At 36.4% G+C, this 23,864-nt stretch overlaps 2 protein-coding genes across 5 annotated transcripts in view; one reads left to right on the forward strand and one right to left on the reverse strand.

The window, feature by feature from the left end:
* The window catches only part of ZGRF1 (zinc finger GRF-type containing 1), an 89,660-nt gene extending 88,998 nt beyond the window's left edge, over positions 1-662 (reverse strand). The window contains exon 1 of the mRNA XM_073892161.1: positions 500-662. The gene's annotated coding sequence lies outside the window, so the exon portion shown is untranslated. The remainder of the gene's footprint in view (positions 1-499) is intronic.
* A 50-nt stretch (positions 663-712) lies between these two features.
* Positions 713-23,820, forward strand: LARP7 (La ribonucleoprotein 7, transcriptional regulator). Of its 4 annotated transcripts, none has more exons than XM_025874071.2 (13): positions 713-865; positions 7,151-7,354; positions 7,684-7,784; positions 7,878-7,961; positions 8,100-8,264; positions 8,355-8,448; positions 8,522-8,866; positions 8,958-9,102; positions 10,747-10,895; positions 11,810-11,928; positions 15,063-15,222; positions 15,453-15,544; positions 19,153-23,820. In XM_025874071.2, the coding sequence occupies exons 1-13, from the start codon at positions 778-780 to the stop codon at positions 19,231-19,233; spliced, it is 1,827 nt and encodes a 608-aa protein (XP_025729856.1). In that variant the 5' UTR covers positions 713-777; the 3' UTR covers positions 19,234-23,820. The 4 variants fall into 4 exon arrangements, with proteins under 4 accessions (XP_025729856.1, XP_025729855.1, XP_025729858.1 ...); XM_025874070.2 differs by having other exon boundaries at positions 714-865; positions 8,519-8,866; XM_025874073.2 differs by lacking the exon at positions 713-865 and adding an exon at positions 1,079-1,155 and having other exon boundaries at positions 8,519-8,866.
* Positions 23,821-23,864: the final 44 nt, after the last annotated feature.

Raw genomic sequence — 23,864 nt, forward strand, 5'->3', positions numbered from 1 at the left:
AATATGAGCCATTCTTCCTTTTAAGATGTTTTTGGTCTTTTTGTTTTGGAACAAGCAGGACCTTTAGAATGGTTCACAGATTTAAAAGTTCCAGAGTCTCGAACCCAATATTCTGTTAAGAAGCCATTCAATCCAAATAACCAAGAGAAGCCAACATTTGCCAAAATAATAATTACCGTGACTCTGTGTAACCAAATGGCAATGAGACTTTACCCTCTGTCAGTCCTAAATGCAAACACCAAAACCCTCTCTGGTCCTTACACTTAACGCGGAAACTGCAAAGCAGAGGCTGGGGAAAGCGATAAAGACGAGGCACCAATTTTAAGAGATTCGGAGCAAGCTGTGACTGTCACTATCCAAACCTGGTTCCATATAGCACCAGCAACGGTCCGCTTCTGGCGGAATAGTCTTTCAACCCTTTGCCCTAAATTGCGACGCCTCCTCTCGCTCAAATCCCTTTGCCTATACACCCCCATTCCGAGGAAACAACTGACCTCACCTGTCCATAAAAGCCACTTTCGAATTTCTCCCGCGAAAGACTGTGACGTCATTAACCTGGGACCGCACCAGATCAGGACCCAATACTCAGCCCGCCCACCAGAACCGGCGTTTTCAAACCGCCAATCAAACTTTTCATTGTCTGCGAGCCTCCTTGGCCAGCCGGGTAATCCAACGCCCCGCCCCCAGCGCCAGCTCACGCCCGCGACGTAAGCGACGGACGCACCGACCCGTGCTCATCTTTTCCAAGGCGTACGGGAGAGCGGTGTCGCTCATCCTATGACGCGGGAACCAGGACTACAAGCATCTGGAACCGAAAAGGTTGAAGGACGCCATCACCGGCCCGGTATTTTGGGAATTGAACGGAGTAAGTTCCAAGTAGACCGTAGATAGTGTCGCTCAGGTTGACTGAGGTTTCATTTCCTCTGAGTCCTTTTTAACGCAGTCCATTCTATCTTCTGTCGTCCCTTTCACTTCGTCCCCTCCCACAAACCCATCAGTTTGCTTGTGCTAGTTCTCTGTACGCATGCGCAAAAGTCCTTTGGGAGCCTTTGTAGTTCCAGTTTTCAGAGGTTGGGGGCGTGTATTGTCCGGCTTTGGGAGATTGGGGGCCTGCCCGGCGTTTGGCGGCGTACTTGGGAAAGGACGGGTGCCGAGGTGGGCCTTAGCCAAGGGTAAAATTGCTTTACTTCCTAGATCTGAGCCTTAGCGGCCAAACGGTAGCGAAGGTTAGGACTTGTTTTAAAGTTAGTCATTTTCTTTTTCAGGATTCTAGTTTTTGTCATCAAAGAATCGGAAAATCCAGTTACGGAAGGGAGCTAACAAATTATAAGTATCTAGTGAAGTGTACTGAGCGCCCTAATGTGCTTGAGGGAAAATGGGTAAGGAGACAAATTAGGGGAGAGTGGTTGTAGAAAGCTACATTGAGTAAGATGCCATTTAACGTGGGCCTTGAAAATCGAATAGGGGTTTATAAGGCAAGTAAGTAAGACAAGACTAATTCAAAAAAGTAAAGACACACAGGCAAGGGTGTTCTGGTGCCCCTGAATGGTCAGCCGTGACTAGAACAGTGACAACGTTTTTGACGCACCATTTCCTCTAAGAACGATGAAGGCTGTGGATGAGCTTCCCAGGAAGATACATGCACATGGCAAGACATTTTACGTGTAATTTTGTTGGGAAATTGTAAAAACACCTTGAAATGGCCAAGAAAAGAAATACTGGGTATCTTGTCTAGCTCACTTCCAGGTTATCTTTTTCATTGTCATTGAGGTATTTTACGTTTATGGAAGTTGTAGAAAATGATTATAATGGAAATTAGTCTTGTAATTAATTTTGCAATTATTGCCCTAACCATTTTTGCATCTATTAACAAATTCCTTTCAGTGTTCCTGATTGTTTATATATTTTAATTCTCCTTCGAAGTAGTTTTTTTTTTTTTAAGATTTATTTATTTGACAGAGAGACACAGCGAGATAGAGAACACAAGCAGGGAGAGTGGAGAGGGAGAGGCATGCCTCCCACCGAGCAGGGAGTCCGATGCGGCCTGGGATCATGACCTGAGCCGAATGCAGACACCCAATGACTGAGCCACCCAGGTGCCCCGAAATAGTTTTTTTTTTTTTTAGTATGATATTTTTAAATTTATTTATTTATTTATTTTAAGTAGTCCTCACACCCAGCATGGGTCTTGAACTCACGACCCTGGGATTGAGTCTCATGTTCTACTGACTGAGCCAGCCAAGCGCCCCCTCCCCAAACCAGTTTGTAACACTTAACTTGTTCCTTGATTAATTACTGAAATGTTTGGCATATATTCACTTTATATTAATTTATATTTAAATTCCGTTTAAAATCTTTTAACAGTTTCACAGAATTCACAAGAATGTTTGAAACTCACCCAAAATTCCATGGACTTCAGGTTAAGAATATTTGAGTCAGAACATAGAATGCATCATGACAGGCTTAAAAAGGTTCTACTAAAAGGTAGGCAAATATGAGGGAGTCAGACTTAACAGAGCTCATTTGCTTACCCAAGCTTGTTTTTACCCAGCTAGTTTTGATCAATTCCCTTGATCTTTAAGTCTCTGTTAAAAAAAAAAAAAAAAAAGGTGGAAGAAACCACCTAATTGTGTTTGTGAGGATTTAAAACAATATATGTAAAGTAACTGCCATTGTTACACAGTACTTTATTTGTTTAAAGCCCGTTTAGAAGCCAGTTAGAATTTTTACACTTGTTATAAGAAGGTGCTAAGGAATTTTTAAGGTTGAAAGTTTTAACATTAAAATCATAAAATTAGGTCTGTGTTTTAGACAAGTTACACAGCTTATGAGAAGGATAAATGACTTCTAGAACAGTTTATAAACTGTTCCCGTATTATAGTGACACTTGTGGAAAATACTGGAGGGAGACAAAAGCCGTTCCAAAAGTTGAATTGGTAGGACTTAGTGACGGATTGATAAATGATAAAATGGTAATAATGTTACATTTTATCAAGTGTGTGAGAAAGTAGACTTACAAGATCAAGACTGAAAAAAGTAACTTCCTGATTCCGCCCCCCAGCCTTTCCACTGGGAAGGTAAATTGTACCATATCTTGTTACTTTGTGTTAATCAAATCTTCCTTTTATATATATGAAGGTATATTTGATTATCTACAGAATATATTTCTTAAGATCACAGATTGCAGACATATGTTAGGCGCACTAGGCAAGAGTTTTAGAACTTAATTTTCCAAGTCACAAAAATAACCCTTAAGTGAGGGAAGGAAGGAAGATCTCTGAGATGAGAATGATAGAAAAAAAATCTGATTTCAGGAAAATTTTTATTTTCTGTGCTTCTGTCCTCTTATTTCCTTAGATGGTGGCTCTAACAAGGAAAGGAATTGGAGAGCTGGTTGTCTGTCCTTTATAATTTGTGGAGTTTTTGCAAAAGGGAAAGTTAGCATTGGATCCTGCTGTATTGATAATTTGTAGCTTTTATTTATAAACATCTACCCCCTTTCAAAACAACTTGAAATACCTAACACTTTGCAGTATGAGATCCTTTTAAATACATTAATTATTTAACAAACATTTAGGTTGTGATCAAGCTAAAGTCCCTGCCTTCCTAGTTTTTGCATTCTAGTGGGGTAGACAGACAATGAAATTATAATTACAGGTAGCAACAAGAGGATACAAAGTGGTAACGGAATGGGTAGTGTTAAGAGTGTCAGAGCAGAAATGTTTCAGAGTGAGTGAAAGAAAGGCATCTTTGAGAAAGTGACATTTATAGAGACCTGAATGAACAGAGAAGTAATCCCTAGAGATGTGGTGGGAAGGGTAAAGAGAACAGCAAGAGCAAAGGCCTTGAAATGGGAATGGCCTTAGCATGTTTGAGCAATAGTATATCATAGTTGGAGTGAGCCTGTTGGAAGGAATTGTAAGAAATGAAGTTAGATATCCCCAGGCCAGATCGAATAGTGCCTAGTAGACCACAGTAAGGACTTTGGATTTTGAGTATGATAAGAAACCTTTGGAGGATTTTTTCTGAGAGATTGACATGCTCTGATTTACATATTTAGATGATTATTCTGGCTACTGTCTAGAGAATTGATGATAATGAAAGAAGAGTAGAAATAAGCACAAGTTACAGTGTACTTGCAGTAGTTCAGGCAAGACACAATGATACCGTGGACCAAGTGGTTGTGATAAAAGAAATAAAAAGTATCGTTATTCAGCATATGTTTTATAAAGGTAGACCTAACAGTGCTCCTGGATTTGTTGTGGCATATGACGAAAAGAAGGATTTTGGAATTTTGGGCTCTCAGCAATATTGTGATTGGTGTTTTCCAAGATGGGGAAAACAAGGCAAATTTAGATTTGTTAAAATTTCATAGTTCAGTTTAGCCATTTTAAGAGAAATACTTAAGGTAAATAAGTGGAGATGTCAAATGGACAATTGAATATTGGAATGGAGGGAACTAATGGGAGAAGTCAGTGCTGGAAAATACAGATTTGTGAAACATGAGCATGGAACTAGGGAGCTTAAAGTCAGAGACTCTCATAAAGGATATGTGTGGAGATAAAAAGGGAACCCGGGACAGAATGCAATTCGGGGTAGCATATAAAGGTAGAGCAAAGTAGGATGGTCCAGAAAAGGAAATTGAGAAGGAGGAAAACTCTCCTGGAAGCCAAATGAAGAAAATGTTTTCAAGGAGGGAGTTTAACTGCAGATACTGCTGAGGGGTCCAGTAGTCAGTAGAGATCACTGTTTTCAGTTTCACTAGAATGGTGGAAAGGGAAGCCTGACAGGATGGGTTAAAGGGAGAATACAGGGTGAGGAATATGATTATTCAGCACTAAATGACACCTAATTGGGTTTTTTTTGAATAATTAATTCTGATGAGTAGCTCCAATTTATATGCATATCAATAAATACTTCTTTACTTGCATATTTTCCAAAATTGGCACTTGGTTAATCAACTGCAGCCTGTTTTAAAAGTGCCAAAATACTCTTCCGTTGATTTTGGTGAGAATGCAAGTTTAGTTGGGAGATTGGAAGTGAAATGCCTTAATGGCTTTGTACTCTATTACTGGATGTCACTCTGAAACACATTTTCTATGTGTCACTCTCTGCCCCATTGCTGCTGGTGTCACTGATTCTGGCTGACAGCCTGAAGGGGTCCAAGTAGGCTCTGATACTATGTTTACTGCTGTTAAAGAAGGCTACAAGGCAGGGACGCTTGGGTGGCTCAGTGGGCTCGGTGGGTCCAGCATCTGCCTTCGGCTCAGGTCGGGATCCCAGGGTCCTGGGATCAGGTTCTGCATCGTGCTCTTTGCTCAGCAGGAGCCTGCTTCTCCTGCCTGCTGCTCCTGCTGTTTGTGCTCTCTCACCCTCTCTGTGACAAATATGACAAATAAAATCTTAAAAGAAGGCCACAAGGCAGAAGAGATAGTAGAGACAGCATCTTCGTCTCATCTGGAGTCCCAGCGCCAGCACTTACACACACTCCACAATTAATCCAAATCTACTTCCCCCCCCTTTACCTACAACAAACATGTGTGACTCACACAGGTAAGGGCCAAAGTGGTTTTAGGTCACCTGGATATGTAAAAGCCTTAGCCCCTATTTCCCACAGATCTCAGATGTCATTCTGGTTGCGTAGGTTCAAGGCCTGCATACCAACTAAGAGTGGCTCCCACCGTGGTGCAACAGAGGAGACAAAAAACTCTCTCCGTATGTCTTAACTCTCCTGTGCCCATGAAAACCCTATTATGGGAGCCTGGGAAATACAGTATGGGAAAACCATGTTTAGGGGTTTTTCTCAGGCAGACCTGCACCATCTCAGGCCCTATGTTAAGCCTTTGTTCGTTTACTTATTTTTGTGTATGTACCTCTAGCGATTCAGTGAAGATGACAATTCATTCAACAAATTTTTGAGTGACTGCTCTGTGCCAGGGAATGGGAATGCATCAGTAAACAAACAGACAAAAACCTGATTTCATTAATATTACATTCTAGGAAGGAAAAAGAATAAAAATTGTACAATAATGTTAGAAGGTAAGTGTAATGGGAAAAAATAAGGGAGATAAAGAGTATCTGTCCAGAAATTTGAAGTTTTAAATATGGCTGTGGTAGACTTCATTGAGGTGACATTTGAACAAGACTTACCAAGTAAGGGAACCAGCCATGTTATCTAGGGGTTAAGTGTTTGAGTGAGAACAGCAAATTCAGAAGGCCCTCAGTTGAAGATTTGCCAGCTGAATTTTAGGAAAAGCTAGATGACCACCAGTATGGCTAGAGCTGAGGGAACAAGAGGCATGCAAAGTGACTCAAGGAAGGGCTTGGGAATTGCTGTCCAAGAAACACTGGGATGGGAAGGTCCCCTGGAAAAGAAAAAGCTTACCATTTGAATTCCGCTTCTAGTGAACAGAAATTAACAGTTAAGGAGCACCAAGCTGGCTCAGTCAGTACAGAGCATGGGACCGTTGATCTTGGGGTTGTAAATTAAAGCCACACTTTAGGTACAGAGATTACTTAAAAATAAAATCTTGGGGCACCTGGATGGCTCCGTTAAGCATCTGCCTTCAGCTCAGGTCTTGATCCTGGGGTCCTGAGATTGAGCCACGCATTGGGCTCCCTGCTCAGCAAGGCACCTGTTTCTCCCTCTGCCCCTCCTCTTGCTCATGCTTTCCTCTCTAAGTCTTGAAAAAAAAAATACAACTATTCAATTACATAAATCTTTAAAAAAATTTAATCAAAAACAAGAATCAACTTATTTCATTGGAGATTGTATATTTATGAGTTTGTCAAGATGGACAATATCTAAATCCCTTACCTTAATCTTACACTTTGACTTAATGACTTAAAAGTGTAGTTTGGTCAGATATAGAGTTTATATACTACATGAAGATAATCTGGTCGTACAGTGTAAAGTATATCAAAAACTAAAGCTATGATTTATGATGTAGAAGGTAATTTAAAACTAAAAACAAGGCAAATGAAAAGTAAACAGGTAACAAAAAGATCAAAAAATTTAAAAACCACAAGGCTAATTGCCAAGTGTTACCCCAAAGTTTGTCCTCTGCCAGCCAACTTTGTCTATTAAGCCCTCGGGCAAATTAAAGGCTAATCTGAATATTTTCCTGTATTTTCTTTTTTCAATGAACAGGAATGGAAACTGAAAGTGGAAATCAAGAAAAGACAATGGAAGAAGAAAGCAGTGAAAAGAAAAAAGAAGTAGAAAAAAAGAAACGGTCCCGAGTTAAACAAGTGCTTGCAGATATTGCTAAGCAAGTGGACTTCTGGTTTGGAGATGCAAATCTTCACAAGGATAGATTTCTTCGAGAACAAATAGAAAAGTCCAGAGATGGGTGTAAGTTTACTTCACTGTAAAATGCAACCAGTTTATAGATACTAACACAATGTGATATTACCATGCCATGTACTGAATGGCATACATTTTATACATTATGGTTTTCTTCCACATGAAAATTATAGCTCATTTTAGCCTTTAAGGACAGACATTTGTGGGGTTATCTGATGACATTCTAAAGTTTGTGTGGTGGAGCTCCTAAAAAGCTCATGGTTAGGTAAGAGCTATGTGACAGTTTACATACCTAGAGAGGCAGATTTAATTACCAAAATGCATTTGAACTCCGGTTTAGCATATATACATTCTGTATTAACTTTTGCATTTGTTAGATGTTGATATATCACTCCTCGTGTCTTTCAACAAAATGAAAAAATTGACCACAGATGGAAAGTTAATAGCCAGGGCACTGAAAAGTTCATCTGTTGTGGAGGTAAGAATTGTTACATTACAATTTATTGAATCACAATCATATTAGTTTAATAAAATCCATATAACATAATCACCTCATGTGCCCATTTCAAAGCTGGACTTAGAAGGCACCAGAATCAGGAGAAAAAAGCCACTGGGTGAACGACCAAAAGATGAGGATGAAAGGACAGTGTATGTGGTAAGTAAGCCATTTAAGAAGAAAAGTTCAGGGCTGGCGATCGCAGTAAAAGAAAGACAAACATTTTTATATTACAAGTAAAAATTTATTGACCTTGAGAAAGTACTTCTATTTAATATTACTTCTAATTTATTGTAGGAATTACTTCCCAAAAATGTTAATCACAGCTGGATTGAAAGAGTATTTGGGAAATGTGGCAACGTTGTTTATATAAGCATACCACATTATAAATCTACTGGAGATCCAAAGGGATTTGCCTTTGTGGAATTTGAAACAAAAGAACAAGCAGCAAAAGCTATTGAGGTAGGTCCAGAACCTAAAAGGAAAAGCAAAAAAATTAGCAAGTGTTTCAAAGGAGTAACAAAATTGGTTGGTTTTAATTTGATTTTTCAGTTTCTTAACAACCCACCAGAAGAAGCACCAAGAAAACCTGGTATATTTCCTAAGACAGTAAAAAATAAGCCCATTCCTGGGCTTCGAGTATCAGGTAATTAATATTTAATTTTTAAGTAAATGTAGTTGAAGGAAAATGAAAACTAATGATAGTATTGTTACAGAAGAAAAGAAAAAGAAGAAGAAGAAAAAAGGCCGAATGAAGAAGGAAGACAATATCCAGACCGAAGAGTCAAATATGGACACAAGTAAGGAGAGCGTTGGTAAAATGAAAAGATCCAGGACCACGTCTGAGGGATCAGAAGTAGAAACAACTGAACCCCAAAAGCCACCCTCAAAAAAAAAGAAAAAACGGGAAAGACAGGAAGTATCGAGTTTACCTGTAGTCAGAACAGGGAAGAGGAAGAGAAGTATATCTGAAGAAGCAGAATACCCAACTCCCAGGTCAAAAGTAAAGAAAATTACTCAGAAAGACAACATTAAAAAAGAAGAAGTTTCCAAAGAGAACAAAGGTATCGACAACTTTAAGGTAAATGTTAGTAAGATGAATAAAGGTGCTTACATGTAAACTTGTGTTTATTTTTTGATATTTTAAAAATTAAGATTTGGAAGTCTCTACTGAAGAGGAAAAGGATGCTGGAGATGTAAAAGATGGATCCCTTTTAAAAGCAAAAAGGAAGCATAAGAAAAAACACAAAGAGAGGCACAAAATGGGAGAAGAGGTTATACCATTAAGAGTCCTTTCAAAGTAAGTAGATGATACAATTCTGATGAAAATTGACCCTCTCCATCACCATTGCTAAAGTGCAATTCCAATTTGTATTGAACAGAGTTGCATATTAGCAACAGTCATGGCATGTAGCCAAGATCTGCAGATTGTGGGTTTAAGGTAACTGAGAATTAAAAAGGAACCACCACACTAAAACATGGAAGCACTTATTTTCAGCATATCACAGCAAGTGCCTCCATGTTAAAGTAGAGGGTGTTCCTTAACAGACTTAAAAATAAAGCTTAAATATACCACAGACGGGCAGTTCGGTGAGGGACTCTTGTGAACTTCTAAAAATGTAAAAGTAAGACTTACCATCACTAAAACATGGAAGCACTTACTTTTTTAGTTTCAAAGCAAGTACATCCACGTTTAAGTGGTGGGGAGCCCAGTCTTGGAGAAAACGTGAATCATTAGTATTCTTTAACCTGTAAAGCAAGGTTTGAGATAAAACTGTGTCCATTTGGAGACCCCTCCACTGAAACATGGAAGCACTTACTTTTGTTTTACACAGCAGGTACCCCCATGTTAAAGCAAAGGGGAATCCCCTTGGGCTCTATCAAGGACTTGCCATATTACATCAGGAGGAAGAATTTGGGTTCACTTCTACTAAAACATGGAAGCACTTACTATTTTAAAAGTCAAAGAAAGTACTTCCATGTTAAAGTTAAAGGGAGTCCAATCCACTCAAGGGGTGGAAGCCAAGGAAAAAATAAAAGAGAAGAAAAATACCATACCTTTGGGAAGAGAGTTTTTCCTAGCTTTCCTGAACCGTACTCCCAAGTGTCTGTCTTCCTCTTGAAGGTTAAAAGGCAAGGACTTCAGGCACTTGTATTTATACTATTCTTAACTGCTGAATTCCTTTTGCCTTTTTATCTCAGAGAATCATTACAAGAGGTTTTTGTTATTCTAATGTATCAGCTCTCAGGGAATGTATGATCCTGGGTGGGTCTGGATACTTTTTTTTTTTTTTGAAGTATACAGATGTCAATAATAACTGCTAAGACCATTACCACAAGATATCCTCCTCTTTAAAAAAAAAAAAAAAGGGCCCTATCTGCTGGTTTGATGGCATAGATTAGAGTAACAATGAGTGCGCCTGTGGAGCCTGGAGGGGCATTGTGTTTCTATCTGGGGAAGCTCTAGCTGTTTGAAGAAACATCTACATGTTAAATGTATGTAAATAAATAAAATGCTTCCATGGGGTGTTTTTTTCTTCTTAGAAATTCCTTTTGATTCAAGTAAATAATAAGGAATGTTCTCTCTCTCAAATTGGAAGCAGTTTAACAAATAATCTTTAAATTATAATCGGCCATTATTCCCCCAAAGATGACTAATTGTTACTAGCTAATTAATTCAAAGCTTTTGTTTTCATAGAGACATTTGAAGCATATTCATGAATTGCCAAGTTTAAAACATTAATCTCAGTGTTGGGTCAGGGGAAACTAAACTCCCCTTTTCATATTTCCTGGATCACTTAGAACTCAAGAAGTAATTTGAATGTTTGTGTTTAAAGAAGGAAAAGTTAGAAGTGGTTACAAGACACTGTGAATGTATGTATTTAGATATTTTTATTTGCTCATCTGTGTTCACTACTTCAAAAGTACATTCTTTTCATTACAGGAGCGAATGGATGGATTTGAAAAAAGAGTATTTAGCACTGCAAAAAGCCAGCATGGCTTCTTTAAAAAAAACAATATCGCAAATAAAATTGGAGTCAAAAATGGAAACAAACGGAGTACCTACTACGTCTGAGATAAAAAATGAAAAAAGTAAACAGCACTATGATAGTTGTAGCATTATATCATATTTATATACTGACATACTATTTCTGAGTTATTATAGGATAAATCTTAATTTTTTTAGTATATGTGCTGCCGAAGCGAGCACCAAATCTTAATTTTTTAAAAACTTAAATATATAATGGTAGTTATTAGAGGAATTACTGATTTGTCATGGTATCCCAAATGTGCTATTTATGCTTGATATAAGAATATTTGAAATGGTTGTTATAAAATCTCTTTTTTTGTGGCACTTTGCTGGCCCAGAAGAGCATGCGACTCTTGATCTCAGGGTCATGTGTTTGAGACCTACATTGGGTCATACAGACAACTAAAAAAAAAATAGTAGACTTAGGGTGTCTTTTTTACTGATTTAAGTTTGCATTCTTAATCATGTTTAGTAATGAGTACCTAGTTTATGAATTGAGCAAGTTTATAGCAACAAAAATTGTAATTTCTCATCTGTAATTTTATCCTAATATATTAAGATGTATTTTGAATTCTTATAAGTTGAAAATACAAATTTTCACATTTTAATCATAATGTTTCTAGAATATTTTACATATTCTGTTTATTTCTTTATTAAGTAAAGTGCTTTATTATTCGGTTAAGGGAAACGGGACAGGTTTTCTTATTTAAGGTTTTACAAGTGTTCCTCTAACTACACTTTGCAATTAGAGTAATAAAAGTTTTGGTATTTATTTCATGCTAATCTGCAATAAGCAGTATGGCATCCAGCATAATTTAGTAAATTACTTATTTTACAATTAAATTTAAATTAAGTAAATTTGAATTATTTAAATCAGCCTAAGAAATCATTGTTTTTATTCTCAAGTGGGCCTACTAAGTATTAAATTATTAAGTGTAAGAGGCTTATTTCTGGTCTTTCCTTTGCAAACCAACAGCAAACAGTGAAGAGGGTTGTCCCCAGGAAAAGGTTAATGCAGCAGGACCACAGTTTGTGAGTGGCGTGATTGTGAAGATCATTAGCACTGAGCCTCTACCTGGCAGGAAACAAGTCAGGGTAATGCTTTTGTGTGTCAAGGATAGTTGTTGCTCTTTCCTCTTTAAAATTTACTGGTCTGAAAATGTTTTGCATTATAGAAAACAAAATCAAATCAGAATTGATTCCTCTGGAAAAATACTTCTAGGATTTGATTCCACAGTAACTCTTGTGTTTGACTTCAAGCAAAATCTGCAGTATGAAATTCTTCACTGGATCAGATTTTGCAATGAGTACAGTTGAAACATCTTTCTGTAGAACTGCACTTTGTGCTTATTTTTCTTGGTGCCCTTAATGGTTGACTGTTGTGTAGTTGAATGAACAGGCCTTACTGTGGTCATTATAACTTAAAAGAATAAAAATAGTAAAATGCTGTCATAATATTACTTATTTAGGGGACATTATCTGTTTTCAGAGAAAATGGGTTTTAGAAAATAATGTCAAAACTTTTTGAAGATTTAATCAACATTACAGTAATCATCTGCTATTGTCTGATTTTTGTAGCAAACTAAAGAGTTTGTAATTTGTTTTCATTAGCTTTCAATAGATTCTTAAAAGATTTTGTGACCTAAAAAAAGTCAGGACTATTTTCATATAAAAGGGATAATATGCTTATTTTTAACTTACCATAAAAAATTTTTGTTTGTTAGTCCTCTTGAAAATTGAGAAATTATTTTCCTGGGAGAAATGCAGGATTTTTTGGAGAAAAGAGCTTTTGTTAATTTTATTTTTAAAATGTTGTATTTTCAGTTTGTGCTGTTTTAAAAATGTGAAACAATTACAGAAAAGTTAAAATATTTTGAAAGCTAAAAAAATTTTGTATGGGTATGCAAATAGAGTTTTACATAATTTACAAATTACTACATTTATTGCTCTACAATCTTTTTTTACTTACATATTTTATCTTCGAACAACCTTTTGTACCAACAAAACATATTTCATTCTTATTGACATATTCCTGTGTAAAATGTCCTTTGGCATAGCAAATATATTTAAAATTGTTATACTGACATTCATCATCATGCAGTATGTTTTGGGTTTGCATAGACTCCTACCAGTCACGTTTTTTAACTTGCATAAATGAGGTTTCTCACTGTAATTATCTTGTGAACACTCTATCTAAAATTCTGTTTCTATCCTGTAAAATCTTGTAGCTATCACTAACATAAATTTAGATTCTGTTTATGATATTGATGAGGGATTTGGCGGATCCAAATTGGTATTACCAACTTGAATTTCAGAGTATGGTAGCAGTATAGAATTTCAGGTCAGAAGGATTAAAAACTGAGGATGTAAATGATGCTGTGGTTAGTCAAGTTGCAAAAGATTTAAAAATAAAATTAGGTAAAGTTTGCTCTTTGGAATAATTGTCATAGACTTTAATTATATTCACCAAAGACCTTTTAATTATCTAAATAGTGTATCAATTAAACATTCTTCATTTGTCATCATCAAAATCAACAAAAATTGAGTTACAATGATGATTTACTGTTGTCTGACTTGCCCTTGTGATTACCAGGCTAATTTGTCTTTTAAAGAAGGGTTTAGTCAGGAGATTGGCCTAACATAGTGCATATCGTAAATACCTTTTGAATTGTACTAATCTATCTGATAAATCAATTATATTTGATTTATCTAATACACCACCTAATATATCAAATTTCGTCAACTTGATACCAATTATTTGTCTTGCTTTGTGTCTAAATTTAGTACTTAAGTATATAGGGAAATGGGAGGAATTGGCAAGTATATTTCTCTCCAGTTATCTTATTTTTTCATTGAAGTAGCAATCATTTATTAAGTGCCTACTTTGAGATAGGCAGTATGCTAAGAGTAGGGATGAGTTAAGACTTAGTCCCTGGCTTTGTAGGTTTTAAACTTTTCTTGTTTTATGATCAAATATTTTCACCTGTTGCTCAGTTTTTCTGTAATTCAGACTTTAAAAATCTAACATCTAAAAGTAATCTAAATTCCTTGTGGCTTGAAATTTGAGTCAAAAAGAAAGGAGGCCAGGGTAGGCAAAACGTTTTTTTTAAACTGGGAATCTCCAGTGATATCTTTAGCTTTCTGAATGGACGTTGATGAAGAATTATGTAACATTCCTGCATAATTGCATTGTTTACACCTAAGAACATGCTGGGAAAAAATAATTAGAAATGCAGGAATCTCGTTAATTTGCCCTCACAGCAGGCATTATAGGTAAAACTTCCTTGCTGCCTGACCACTACTTGTTCAGAGGAGATTCTTTAGGTATTTCATCAGGAAGTATGAGCTCTTGGGGCGCCTGGGTGGCTCAGTCGTTAAGCGTCTGTCTTGGGCTGAGGTTATGATCCCAGTATCCTGGGATCGAGTCCCGCATCGCGCTCCCTGCTCAGCGGGAAGCTTGCTTCTCCCTTTCCCACTCCCGCTGCTTGTGTTCCTTCTCTCGATGTATCTCTCTCTGTCAAATAAATAAATAAAATCTTAAAAAAAAAATAGAAAGTATGAGCTCTTGAGCTATAATCCCAGAGATCTGCTTGGGAACCTAGAATTTTTGTAGGTTCCCAGGAAACTTTTTTGTGAGTCAAAATTTAATTTTTTTCATTTTAGATCATAAGTGATTTTGTATAGATGAGTGTAAACACCTTGTCCACCAATCCATTGTGGGTTTTTTATTTTTTAATTTCATTCATTGTAACTGCACTGAGACTTGGAACCCTCTTATCTGGCATTTGGGGGAAATTACTTGTACATTCTGCTCTACAAATCTGTTGTCCTTGTGCAGTGTTCCCATTCTAGTTAATATTTTAGGATTGTGCTTGATTAAAAGAAAGTTATGATTGGAGTTCCCAACTTTGTTCAAGTCAATTTTTAAGAATATTTGTGTGTGTTTTACCGGTGCCTGGCTGGCTCAGTCAGTGGAGTGTATGACTCTTGATCTTGGGATTTTGAATTCGAGCCCCACATCAGGAGTAGAGATTAGTTAAAAATAAAAAATCATTAAAAGATATTTGTGTATATTTTAGAAGAAATGTGAACGTGGATAGTCATTCCTCATTTTAAACTGTATATGGCTGACTTATATAGTACATTCTGTCACAACCATGGGAATAATTTTAAGATTATTGTGAAACTTTTTTATTATTTATTTAAAGTCTTTCTAAATTCTAATGCAGGATACTTTGGCAGCAATCTCAGAAGTTGTTTATGTTGATTTGCTAGAAGGAGATACAGAGTGCCATGCTAGATTTAAAACTCCTGAGGATGCTCAAGCTGTAATAAACGCATATACAGAAATTAAAAAGAAACACTGCTGGAACCTTGAGATCCTTTCTGGTAAAAATTCGTAGAATCTTTTTTTTTTTTTTTTAATAATTCTTATCTAGGGGTGATTGTGTTGTATTTTCTGAGTTTGGCTAGTAAGATTAGTTTAATTTTCATATTCTGATATGCATAAAGTAGTATTAAATATAATCAGACAACTATAGTTTTTTTATTGAAATGTGATTAATGCCTTGAATACATTTCTTCATATGTATCAGTGATTGTCATTTTTTCTTTTTAAGGTGACCATGAGCAGAGGTATTGGCAGAAGATTTTGGTAGATAGGCAGGCCAAACTTAATCAGCCTCGTGAAAAGAAAAGAGGCACTGAGAAGGTAATTCATTTTTTGGTTTTTGTTGTTGTTCAGTAGCCTAAATTCAACATTCGCTTGAATGTTTTCTGAAAGTAATGTGTAGCCCTAAAATAACCTTGGTTTTGCTAGACACAACAAAGATTTACCTGGTATATACTGCATTTTAGATTGTGAGAGAATACTTGTTTTTTTAGATTTTGAAATACATGAAATTAGAATTATTTTCCCCATAGGGGTGCATAATTTAGAGTTTTCTTGTTTTTTTTACTGTAACTAGTGGTGGCAATTTAAACGGTATTGATTCTTGCTGCTGTGTTTTGTAGTTTGGTAGTAAATGATTATTTCAAGATTGTCTTAATGGTAAAACACAACATATTTGAGAGTGTAGTTTTTAAAGATAGGAACCTCCACCAGATAATACTGGGAAACTTTATGAATAAAGTTTGCTGTAGCAAAGATAAGCTTAATTCCTTTTTCTCTAGAATACTCAACAAGTGAAGGAAACAAGCTTAAATACATGAAATAATTTAAAGCAAAACTCTCAGTAATTTTGTTTTAAATGACACCGAGTAATTTATCATACTTACTGTTGCTTGTGAGCTGTAACGTTTATTCTTTTAAAACATTATTATATGTGTAAAAGATTAGTACATCTTGAAGTGCTTAGGACAAATTAGGGCACATAAAAACTAATACTATTATCAAAATTTTAAAATGCTTATTAGAAAAATATCAAAAGTTATGCATTCTTCTATGATTTATTAGCACTTAAAATCATTCTGTATTTTAGGTTTGTTGATTTAGGATTCTAATTCTGTTTTTGTTTTATTACATAAAAATCTAGTGCTCTTTCATCAGCCTTGCATTGCCTAGGATTCATTGGAATTTAAGATTATTTGGGTGCGGGGGAGGTTTCCTACTGGTCTTTGTTAATTCTGTTTGCATGAATACAGACTGAATTTGCTGCTATGTGGGAAGGCCTCCTTCCTCTCTAAAGACTCATTCAGGTCTATGAGGTGTTAATTTCAAAGCCTGCTTGAGATTATTTAAATGTTAAAATCATTGATCCAGCACTCACGACTAAAATGAAATCACTTTGTTAAGTAATTGTTATCCTAATTGGTGTGAAGTTTCATTTAAGTTGTGTCTGTTTTTAAAAGTAGGAATTAGTCATTTTGTTTTCCAGAAAGATCTGATGTCCATAAATTAAAGGCGAGGAAATAAACACTGACTAGGGAGTTTTATAAATTGGGTTGGAAAACAATGTATAGCTCTGTTATTCATTTGGAAAGTTGTTTTCTGATCTCATTTATTTATTGTACCACCAAGCTTTTTGTTAGCGTGATTTGTTTCATAAACAGTATAGGATCGTAGCTGAAACTATGAAAGTAGACTTCTATCACAAAGTGAAAATATGGCACCACACAAAGTAGGTATTGTACAGGCTTTTCAGAGGAGACAATTAGTATGCAGTCGACTTTTTTGATAATTTATTTAATTAATATTTTTTGAGTGCTCATTTTTGTTGCCCACTGTTCTAGGAACTGGGGATAGAGCCAGGAGTAACACAGTTCCCTGGTTTCATGAAGTTTACAGATGAACAGTTTAGGACAGGTCATGACAGGTATTGTGTAGAATAATCAAAGGGTTATCATGAGATAGCTTTCCATCAGGTGAGGTTGTCCAGGAAGTTCTCTGAAAGTGACATTAAGACACACCTTAGGAAAGTGAGCAAGCAAGCCAGAGATTTTAAAGGCACAGCTTTCCAGGCACAAGCAGCAGAAACTGCAGAAGCCTTGAAGGTAAGGAGGCTATTAAAGCTAGAATGCTGGGAGTAAAGCACCTTATTAAAGGGAGTTACATATTTAGAAAAAAATTTAGCAGCTGAAAGTATGACATTAGCACTTTTCTCATAGGACAGCTTTACGTTTCCACAGTAATGTTAGATTACTTGGTCCATAATTGAATTGAAGAAAAGCACTGATAATAAATCCTGATAATAAATAAATAAACTGATACTAAATTAATTTTCACCTTATGAAGTAGAAGGAGACTGGGGACAGTTTCCTAAGCCCCAATCAGTTTATACAGAATTAAAAGACAGAAAGAGGAATAAGTGAAGGAAAAAGTTATTCTTTGTGGGTAAAGACCTCTCAGAAAAGATAGTAAGATGAAGGAAATATCTGCCAGATAGGGTCTCACTCACTCTTGCTAGACCAAGCCTTTGTTGTCTTCCCTATCACTCTGAGCACATTGGTAAAATTAGATAACAGCTACTGGAAACAGAGTGAGTCTTTTCTCATTTGTCTTTATCTTTTAAAACATATTTGAAATGTTTTTATCACCAAGGTCTTTTCGCTACAAATTACCCATAGTCAGATATTCAGTAGCAGGTAAAGGCAGAATTCACAAAATATGTGAACAGAGTTATATTTGAATTTTTTCGTTAAATACTTGTTTTTTTAACTTGTCCCCAGCCAGTCTATCTATAGGCTGACTCACACTCTTTAACTTTTAAGTAAATTTTTAATGATTTAGTAAACATTTTAAGAAACTAAAAAATAAAAGTGACTTCCTGCCAATGGCCACAGTCACCACTTTAATGAACCTCTAGTGAATACTTAATTAGAATCTGTATTTTTAATAGAACAAGATTTTCATTTCTTTCAAAGCTACAGAAGATATTTAAAATTTTTACATCAAGAAAACTTTTGGAATATTTAGCCATCTTAAATGGTCTTCTACATTCCACATAATTTCATTTGCCTTCTTTAAAAATATTAAAAGGGCATCTAACTGGCTCAATCAGTGGAATGTGTGACTCTTGATCTTGGAGTTGTGATTTCAAGCCCCATGTTGAGTATAGAGATTACTTAAGAATAAAATCTCTTTTAAAATTTTTAAAAATGAGGGGTGCCTGAGTGGCTCAGTCGTTAACCGTCTGCCTTTGGCTCAGGCCATGAATGAAGCCCCGCATCGGGCACCCTGCTTGGCGGGGAACCTGCTTCTCCCTCTCCTACTCCCCCTGCTTGTGTTCCCTCTCTAGCTTTCTCTCTCTGTCAAATAAATAAACAAAATCTTTTAAAAAAATTTAAAAATAAAATTAAAAAAATAAAGTATTTATGTAAGGGTATAATAAATAATAACTACTCTTAATAGCAGATCCTTAGTTGGAATATTTTAATTTTCAAATTTATAAGCAAACCTTTATATAGCACTCAGCCCAAAAATACACTGTCTTCATTCAAATAATGATTACTCAAGTAATTAATACTCAAGCCCAAGGGGATATGAAACAACTAACAAATATGGGTGCTGAACCTTCCTAAAAGGTTAAAAATTTCCAGCATGGAGTGGTTGTTTTTAATTGAAAAATTCTCAGTGATGTGGAAGGACAGTGGGAGTGTTTTAGTGATTCTAAGATGTAATGTCTGTTATACTTAATAAACCATAATCCCAAACAGTTCTCTCTGTAATTGATTTGGCCTAAGCTTAGTTTATCTCATTCGTCTACCTTTCTCTCTTAAAAAAATTTTATTCAAACTGATAGTTGTGAAATTTTTTACTCATGATTATCTTTTTGTTTTAGGTATACAATACGTTATAATTTCTAATTTCTTTCTCCACAGTTAATCACCAAAGCTGAAAAGATTAGACTTGCAAAGACTCAACAAGCAAGTAAACATATTAGATTTTCTGAATATGATTGAGAACCGGTTTTGGGTCACCTCTTAAGATTTCACTGGACACTTGAACTTTTCTTAGGAAATCCATTTTATTTTGGTAGTAATAGTTTTTCTGAAACCTATGTTAATTGTTCTTTAATTTGTAAGTAAGACTTTTTCTTCAGACAAGTAAATTGTATACCACAGTTTTTCATTAAAAACATTTTATTTGCTGACAATATCTTACACAAATCGACCACAAAGTGATTTAGTAAATGTTTTGAACATTATCATTTAATTTTGTTTTTGTATTACAAAAACAATAACATTTGCAAAAATAATACTACATAGTTTAGAAAAAATGACAATGCACTCACTCTACTTATTTTGTAATTTGTTTTTTCCTTTTCAAATATCTTTCCATGTTGATTTATACAGAGACTTATGTGTGATATTTCATTCTGTTTATTGCACTTTGCTTATCTGAGCTTCCACTGAATTGGCCATATGAACTATTTCCAATTAAAATGTTAAAACTTTAAAAGTATTGAGTTTGTTTCTCATAAATGAGGTTAGACAAAATAAAATGTACCAGATGCTGTGAACACAGGGAGAAAAAAATCTTCTAAGAATCAGCCTTAAGCATAACTGAACTCTCTTATCATTTTATTCAGAAAAATCTCAGACCTGGCATATTTAAGGCCTTCTGAGAACTGAACAGGGTCTATTCATGACTAGCATCTTAATCCCTTATAAGAATATCGGAAACATAATCTGGACAGCCAAGGGGTTTATTTCCTTGGGCTACAAACCATTTGTAGTTCCATCAGCTTTGTCCAGAAGTGGGCCTAATTAGGTGCCCATTCTATGCATTGTGGAAGACCCAAAGTCAGGAAACTATTTACTTCTGTGGGCCAAGGATTCTAGGAGATTGGCTACCTCAGTAGCAGGGATGACAGTGGCTTATTACTAGTAAAAATAGGTATCTAGCAAGTTGCCATTGACTCCTTTTTGCTCTCTCCATGAAGGAAATCTAACAAAGATCTGTAAATAGTTGCTAAACCTTATTATGAGGATTATGACCAAATATGCTTCATATGTTACAGAAGAATCAAAACTAGGATGTCTACTTCAAGGATTCAGTTGATATCAGTGAGGACTCTCTTAAGGTGACTTTGGAAAGGTTATCAAGTAAAATTTCAGAAATTTTCCCCTTGGCAGTTTTTTAGAACAAGATTAGTGCTCATTCAACAACTATCTTTGGCCACTTTTAGCACTTGGGAGATACTAGTGAAGCAAATCAGACAAAGATCCCTCTTCTTGGGCCTTATAGTCCAGCGGTAGGTAGAGACCATAAACAGAAATAAGTAAAGTTATATACTTTGTTAGGTAACTCCTTAGGACAAACAAAAAAGGTGGAGGAGACACCCCATTTGTTTGTTTATTCTTCTGTTTATTCTTTAATTCATTTAATTAAAGGAATATTTATTTAGCCCCTACTACATATTAGACACTGACACTATAGACTTTAGAGATACGAAGAAGAGGTAAGGTGCTCTGCCCTTGAGTATACAGCCTTGGGGAAGACAGATAAGCCAACATAATTATGATAGAATGTAAATGATACAGGTAGCTCCAGATGATCTGGGATAGTTCCTGAATTCTAAGTCACAATTTTGAATGACCTTCCAAGGTTTCTGTGAACCTTTAATCTTTCGGGTGAGTGAATTTCCTTTTTATCCAACACTTAGCACATATTAACTGCTTAATAGATACTGTTTAGTTGAGTTGAACTGAATGTATGTTTCAGGTTGTTCCCCAAGGGCAGATGTTATGATTTACTTGCATGAGGGATACTTTTTTTTCTGTACTTGATGATTCTCCTATTCACATTCCTTCTCCCCCCCCCTTTTTTAAGTGCCTGCTTATGTACCTGTCTTTGTGCATTTCAGTGGGATTTGTTTTCTTAACTGCAAAACCAATTTTATTTAAGCACCTTGCATTAGCTCAGTATCGCTCACTCCTTGCCCATTGTCTGTTGTTAGTAGTTGTTGAACCTGAAGCACTTACCAAAGGTTATAATAGCTAGTCTGAGATTTAAGCTCAGTTTCTCTTACTCTAAAGACCACACATAACAACTGTAATACGTCCCCCTTTCCTGCCCTCCCACCTTCCGTCCTTTCTTCCTTATTTTATTCATTCCAGCCAATGTTTTGCATCTCATGGTAGTGATATACCATGTTTATGTATATATATAGTTTATATAACCGTGCTTCCATTAAACTTGTAGTTGTCTGCTCTTTTTTACTACTAAGAGCAACGCTGCAGTGAACATCATGTCCTCCTGTGTTGATGTGTGTGAGTATATCTGCAGGATAGATTTCTGGAATAGGAATTGTTGGGGCAAAGATATCTTTTAGGGGCACCTGGCTGGCTCAGTTGGTAGAACATATGACTTAATCTCAGAATCATGAGTTCAAGCTCCTCATTGGGCATGGAGCCTACATAAAATTAAAAAAAAAAAAAAAGTTGCCTAATGTGGGGCTCGATCCCAGGACCCTAGGATCACTGCCCCAGCTGAAGGCTGACACTTAACGAACTGAGCCACCCAGGCACCCCAAAAGTTTATATACTGTGTCTGAAATAGTCCAAAATGGTATATAACTTTTCATTACCAACAATTACATTTTCCTTTTTAAAGATTTTATTTATTTGACAGAGATAGAGAGAGCAGTAACACAAGCAGGGGGAGTGGGAGAGGGAGAAGCAGGCCTCCCGAAGAGCAGGGAGCCCAATGCAGGGCTCTGTCCCAGGACCCCAGGATCATGACCTGAGCCGGAGGCAGACTCCTAACGACTGAGCCACCCTGCCATCCCTACATTTTCCTTTTTTTGTGCTAAAGTCTTATTTTTTTTATTTGACAGAGGGCATGAGCAGTGGGAGGAGCTCTAGGGGAAAGGGAGAAGTACTCCCTGCTGAGCAGGGAGCCTGATGTGGGACTCTATCCCAGGACACTGGTATCATGACCGGAGCCAAAGACAGACACTTAAAGGACTGAACCACCCAGGCACCCCAGGGCATGCGACTCTTGATCTCAGGGTTGTGAGTTGGAGCCCCATGTTGGGCATAGAGTTTACTTTAAAAAGAAAAATACAGGTTCTAATCAGTCTTTTTCTTTTTTTTTTTAGTCTTTCTCATTTTTGCTGTTCTGAGAGGTGAAAATGTATCTCATTGCTGCCTTCATATGCATTTCTCTGATTACTCTGAGACTGAGTACTTTACGCATGCTTCTTAAATATCTATCTATATATATACTCAGCAAAGTGCTTTTCTTAGATTTTTATAGGATGGGTAATTTTTTCTTAATGACTGATCTGCAGAACTTTTTAAGTTAATACATCTTTGTAAATATTTTTTCCCGTTCAACCACACTTGCCTTTCAACTTAGTTTATAAAACAGTTGCTGTTTTTTGTTTGTTTGTTTTTAAAGATTTTATTTATTTGGCAGAGACAGCCAGAGAGTATAAGCAGGGGGAGGGGCAGAGGGAGAAGCAGACTCCCCGCGGAGCAGGGAGCCTGATGTGGAACTTGATTCCAGGACCCTGGGATCATGACCTGAGTTGAAGGCAGAAGCCTAACAACTGAGCCACCCAGGCACCCCTATAATACAGTTGTTATGTAAATATTTTATATTTTTACAGAGCCATGTCTTTTAATCTGCATTTAACAGAAAATTATTTCCCAGTCTGGGGAAATAGAAATGAGTCCTGCCTTCATTTCTTATTCTCTGATGTCCAGCAGATTGACATATAAATAGAAATCTTGAGTTAGCATGAGGGAGTTTGTTTGCAGCCAATACAACCTTAATTAAAGTAATACCTTTCTTTCAAAAATAAATCACACATTTTATTTTTTAAATACCTTGGGAAGTTTATAATGAGAAATTAGGATAAAAAACTAGGAAAGAGTCCACACTGTCACTTTTACTTACTCCCCACATGTCTATTGACTTACTTAAAGATATCACAAACAAGGTTGTAGTTCATATAGTCACACAAGTCATGCACCACTGGTAGCATTTGCATAGACAACACTGTGAAGGTGTTCTTGGAGTTGTGTAGTACACAGTCTGCATACCATACATAACAAAACAAAAAACTAACATTCATGTAAATTATCACAGTAGTACAGGTCTGAGGTGATCCAAACCTGGATACATGATTTGTATTACAGACTGATCATCAGTGAAGTAAGGGCTTCAGGGACAGGAATTAGAACAGGGATTTCTAAATGTCTGTCACCCTGAGATTTTGCAACCGTTATAGGAAAAACTTTTGTAGCAATACTTAGAGCTATAATCATAACTATATCCTAAGTATCTACTGAAAGGTTCTAGAATTGCCTTATCTTGCCTAACCAGGGCTTAGTCTTAAAAGTGTCTTGGGGTGCCTGGGTGGCTTAGTTGGTTGAGCGTCTGGCTCTTGATTTCAGCTCAGGTCATGATCAGGGTCATGAGATCAAACCATGTGTTGCGCTCCATGCTCCTCAGAGAGCCTGTTTGAGATTCTCTCTCCTCTGCCTCAGCCCCTACCTCCCATGCACGCATGCACACTCTCTAAAAAATAAATCTTAGGGGGCGCCTGGGTGGCTCAGTCGGTTAAGCGTCTGCCTTCGGC

Source organism: Callorhinus ursinus, unplaced genomic scaffold, assembly GCF_003265705.2.
Source record: "Callorhinus ursinus isolate GAN/ISIS: 27379988/994484 unplaced genomic scaffold, GSC_fseal_2.0 scaffold4, whole genome shotgun sequence".
Taxonomy (NCBI): Eukaryota; Metazoa; Chordata; class Mammalia; order Carnivora; family Otariidae; genus Callorhinus; species Callorhinus ursinus.

What these genes read in the sequence shown, in the direction of transcription:
- LARP7 (XM_025874070.2), top strand. Translation starts at nt 778, where the DNA reads ATGACGCGGGAACCAGGACTACAAGCATCTGGAACCGAAAAGGTTGAA. An exon ending in AAAGTTCATCTGTTGTGGAG is followed by an intron (nt 7,785 to 7,877) that starts GTAAGAATTGTT and finishes CCCATTTCAAAG; the next exon opens with CTGGACTTAGAAGGCACCAG. An exon ending in CTGGCAGGAAACAAGTCAGG is followed by an intron (nt 11,929 to 15,062) that starts GTAATGCTTTTG and finishes ATTCTAATGCAG; the next exon opens with GATACTTTGGCAGCAATCTC.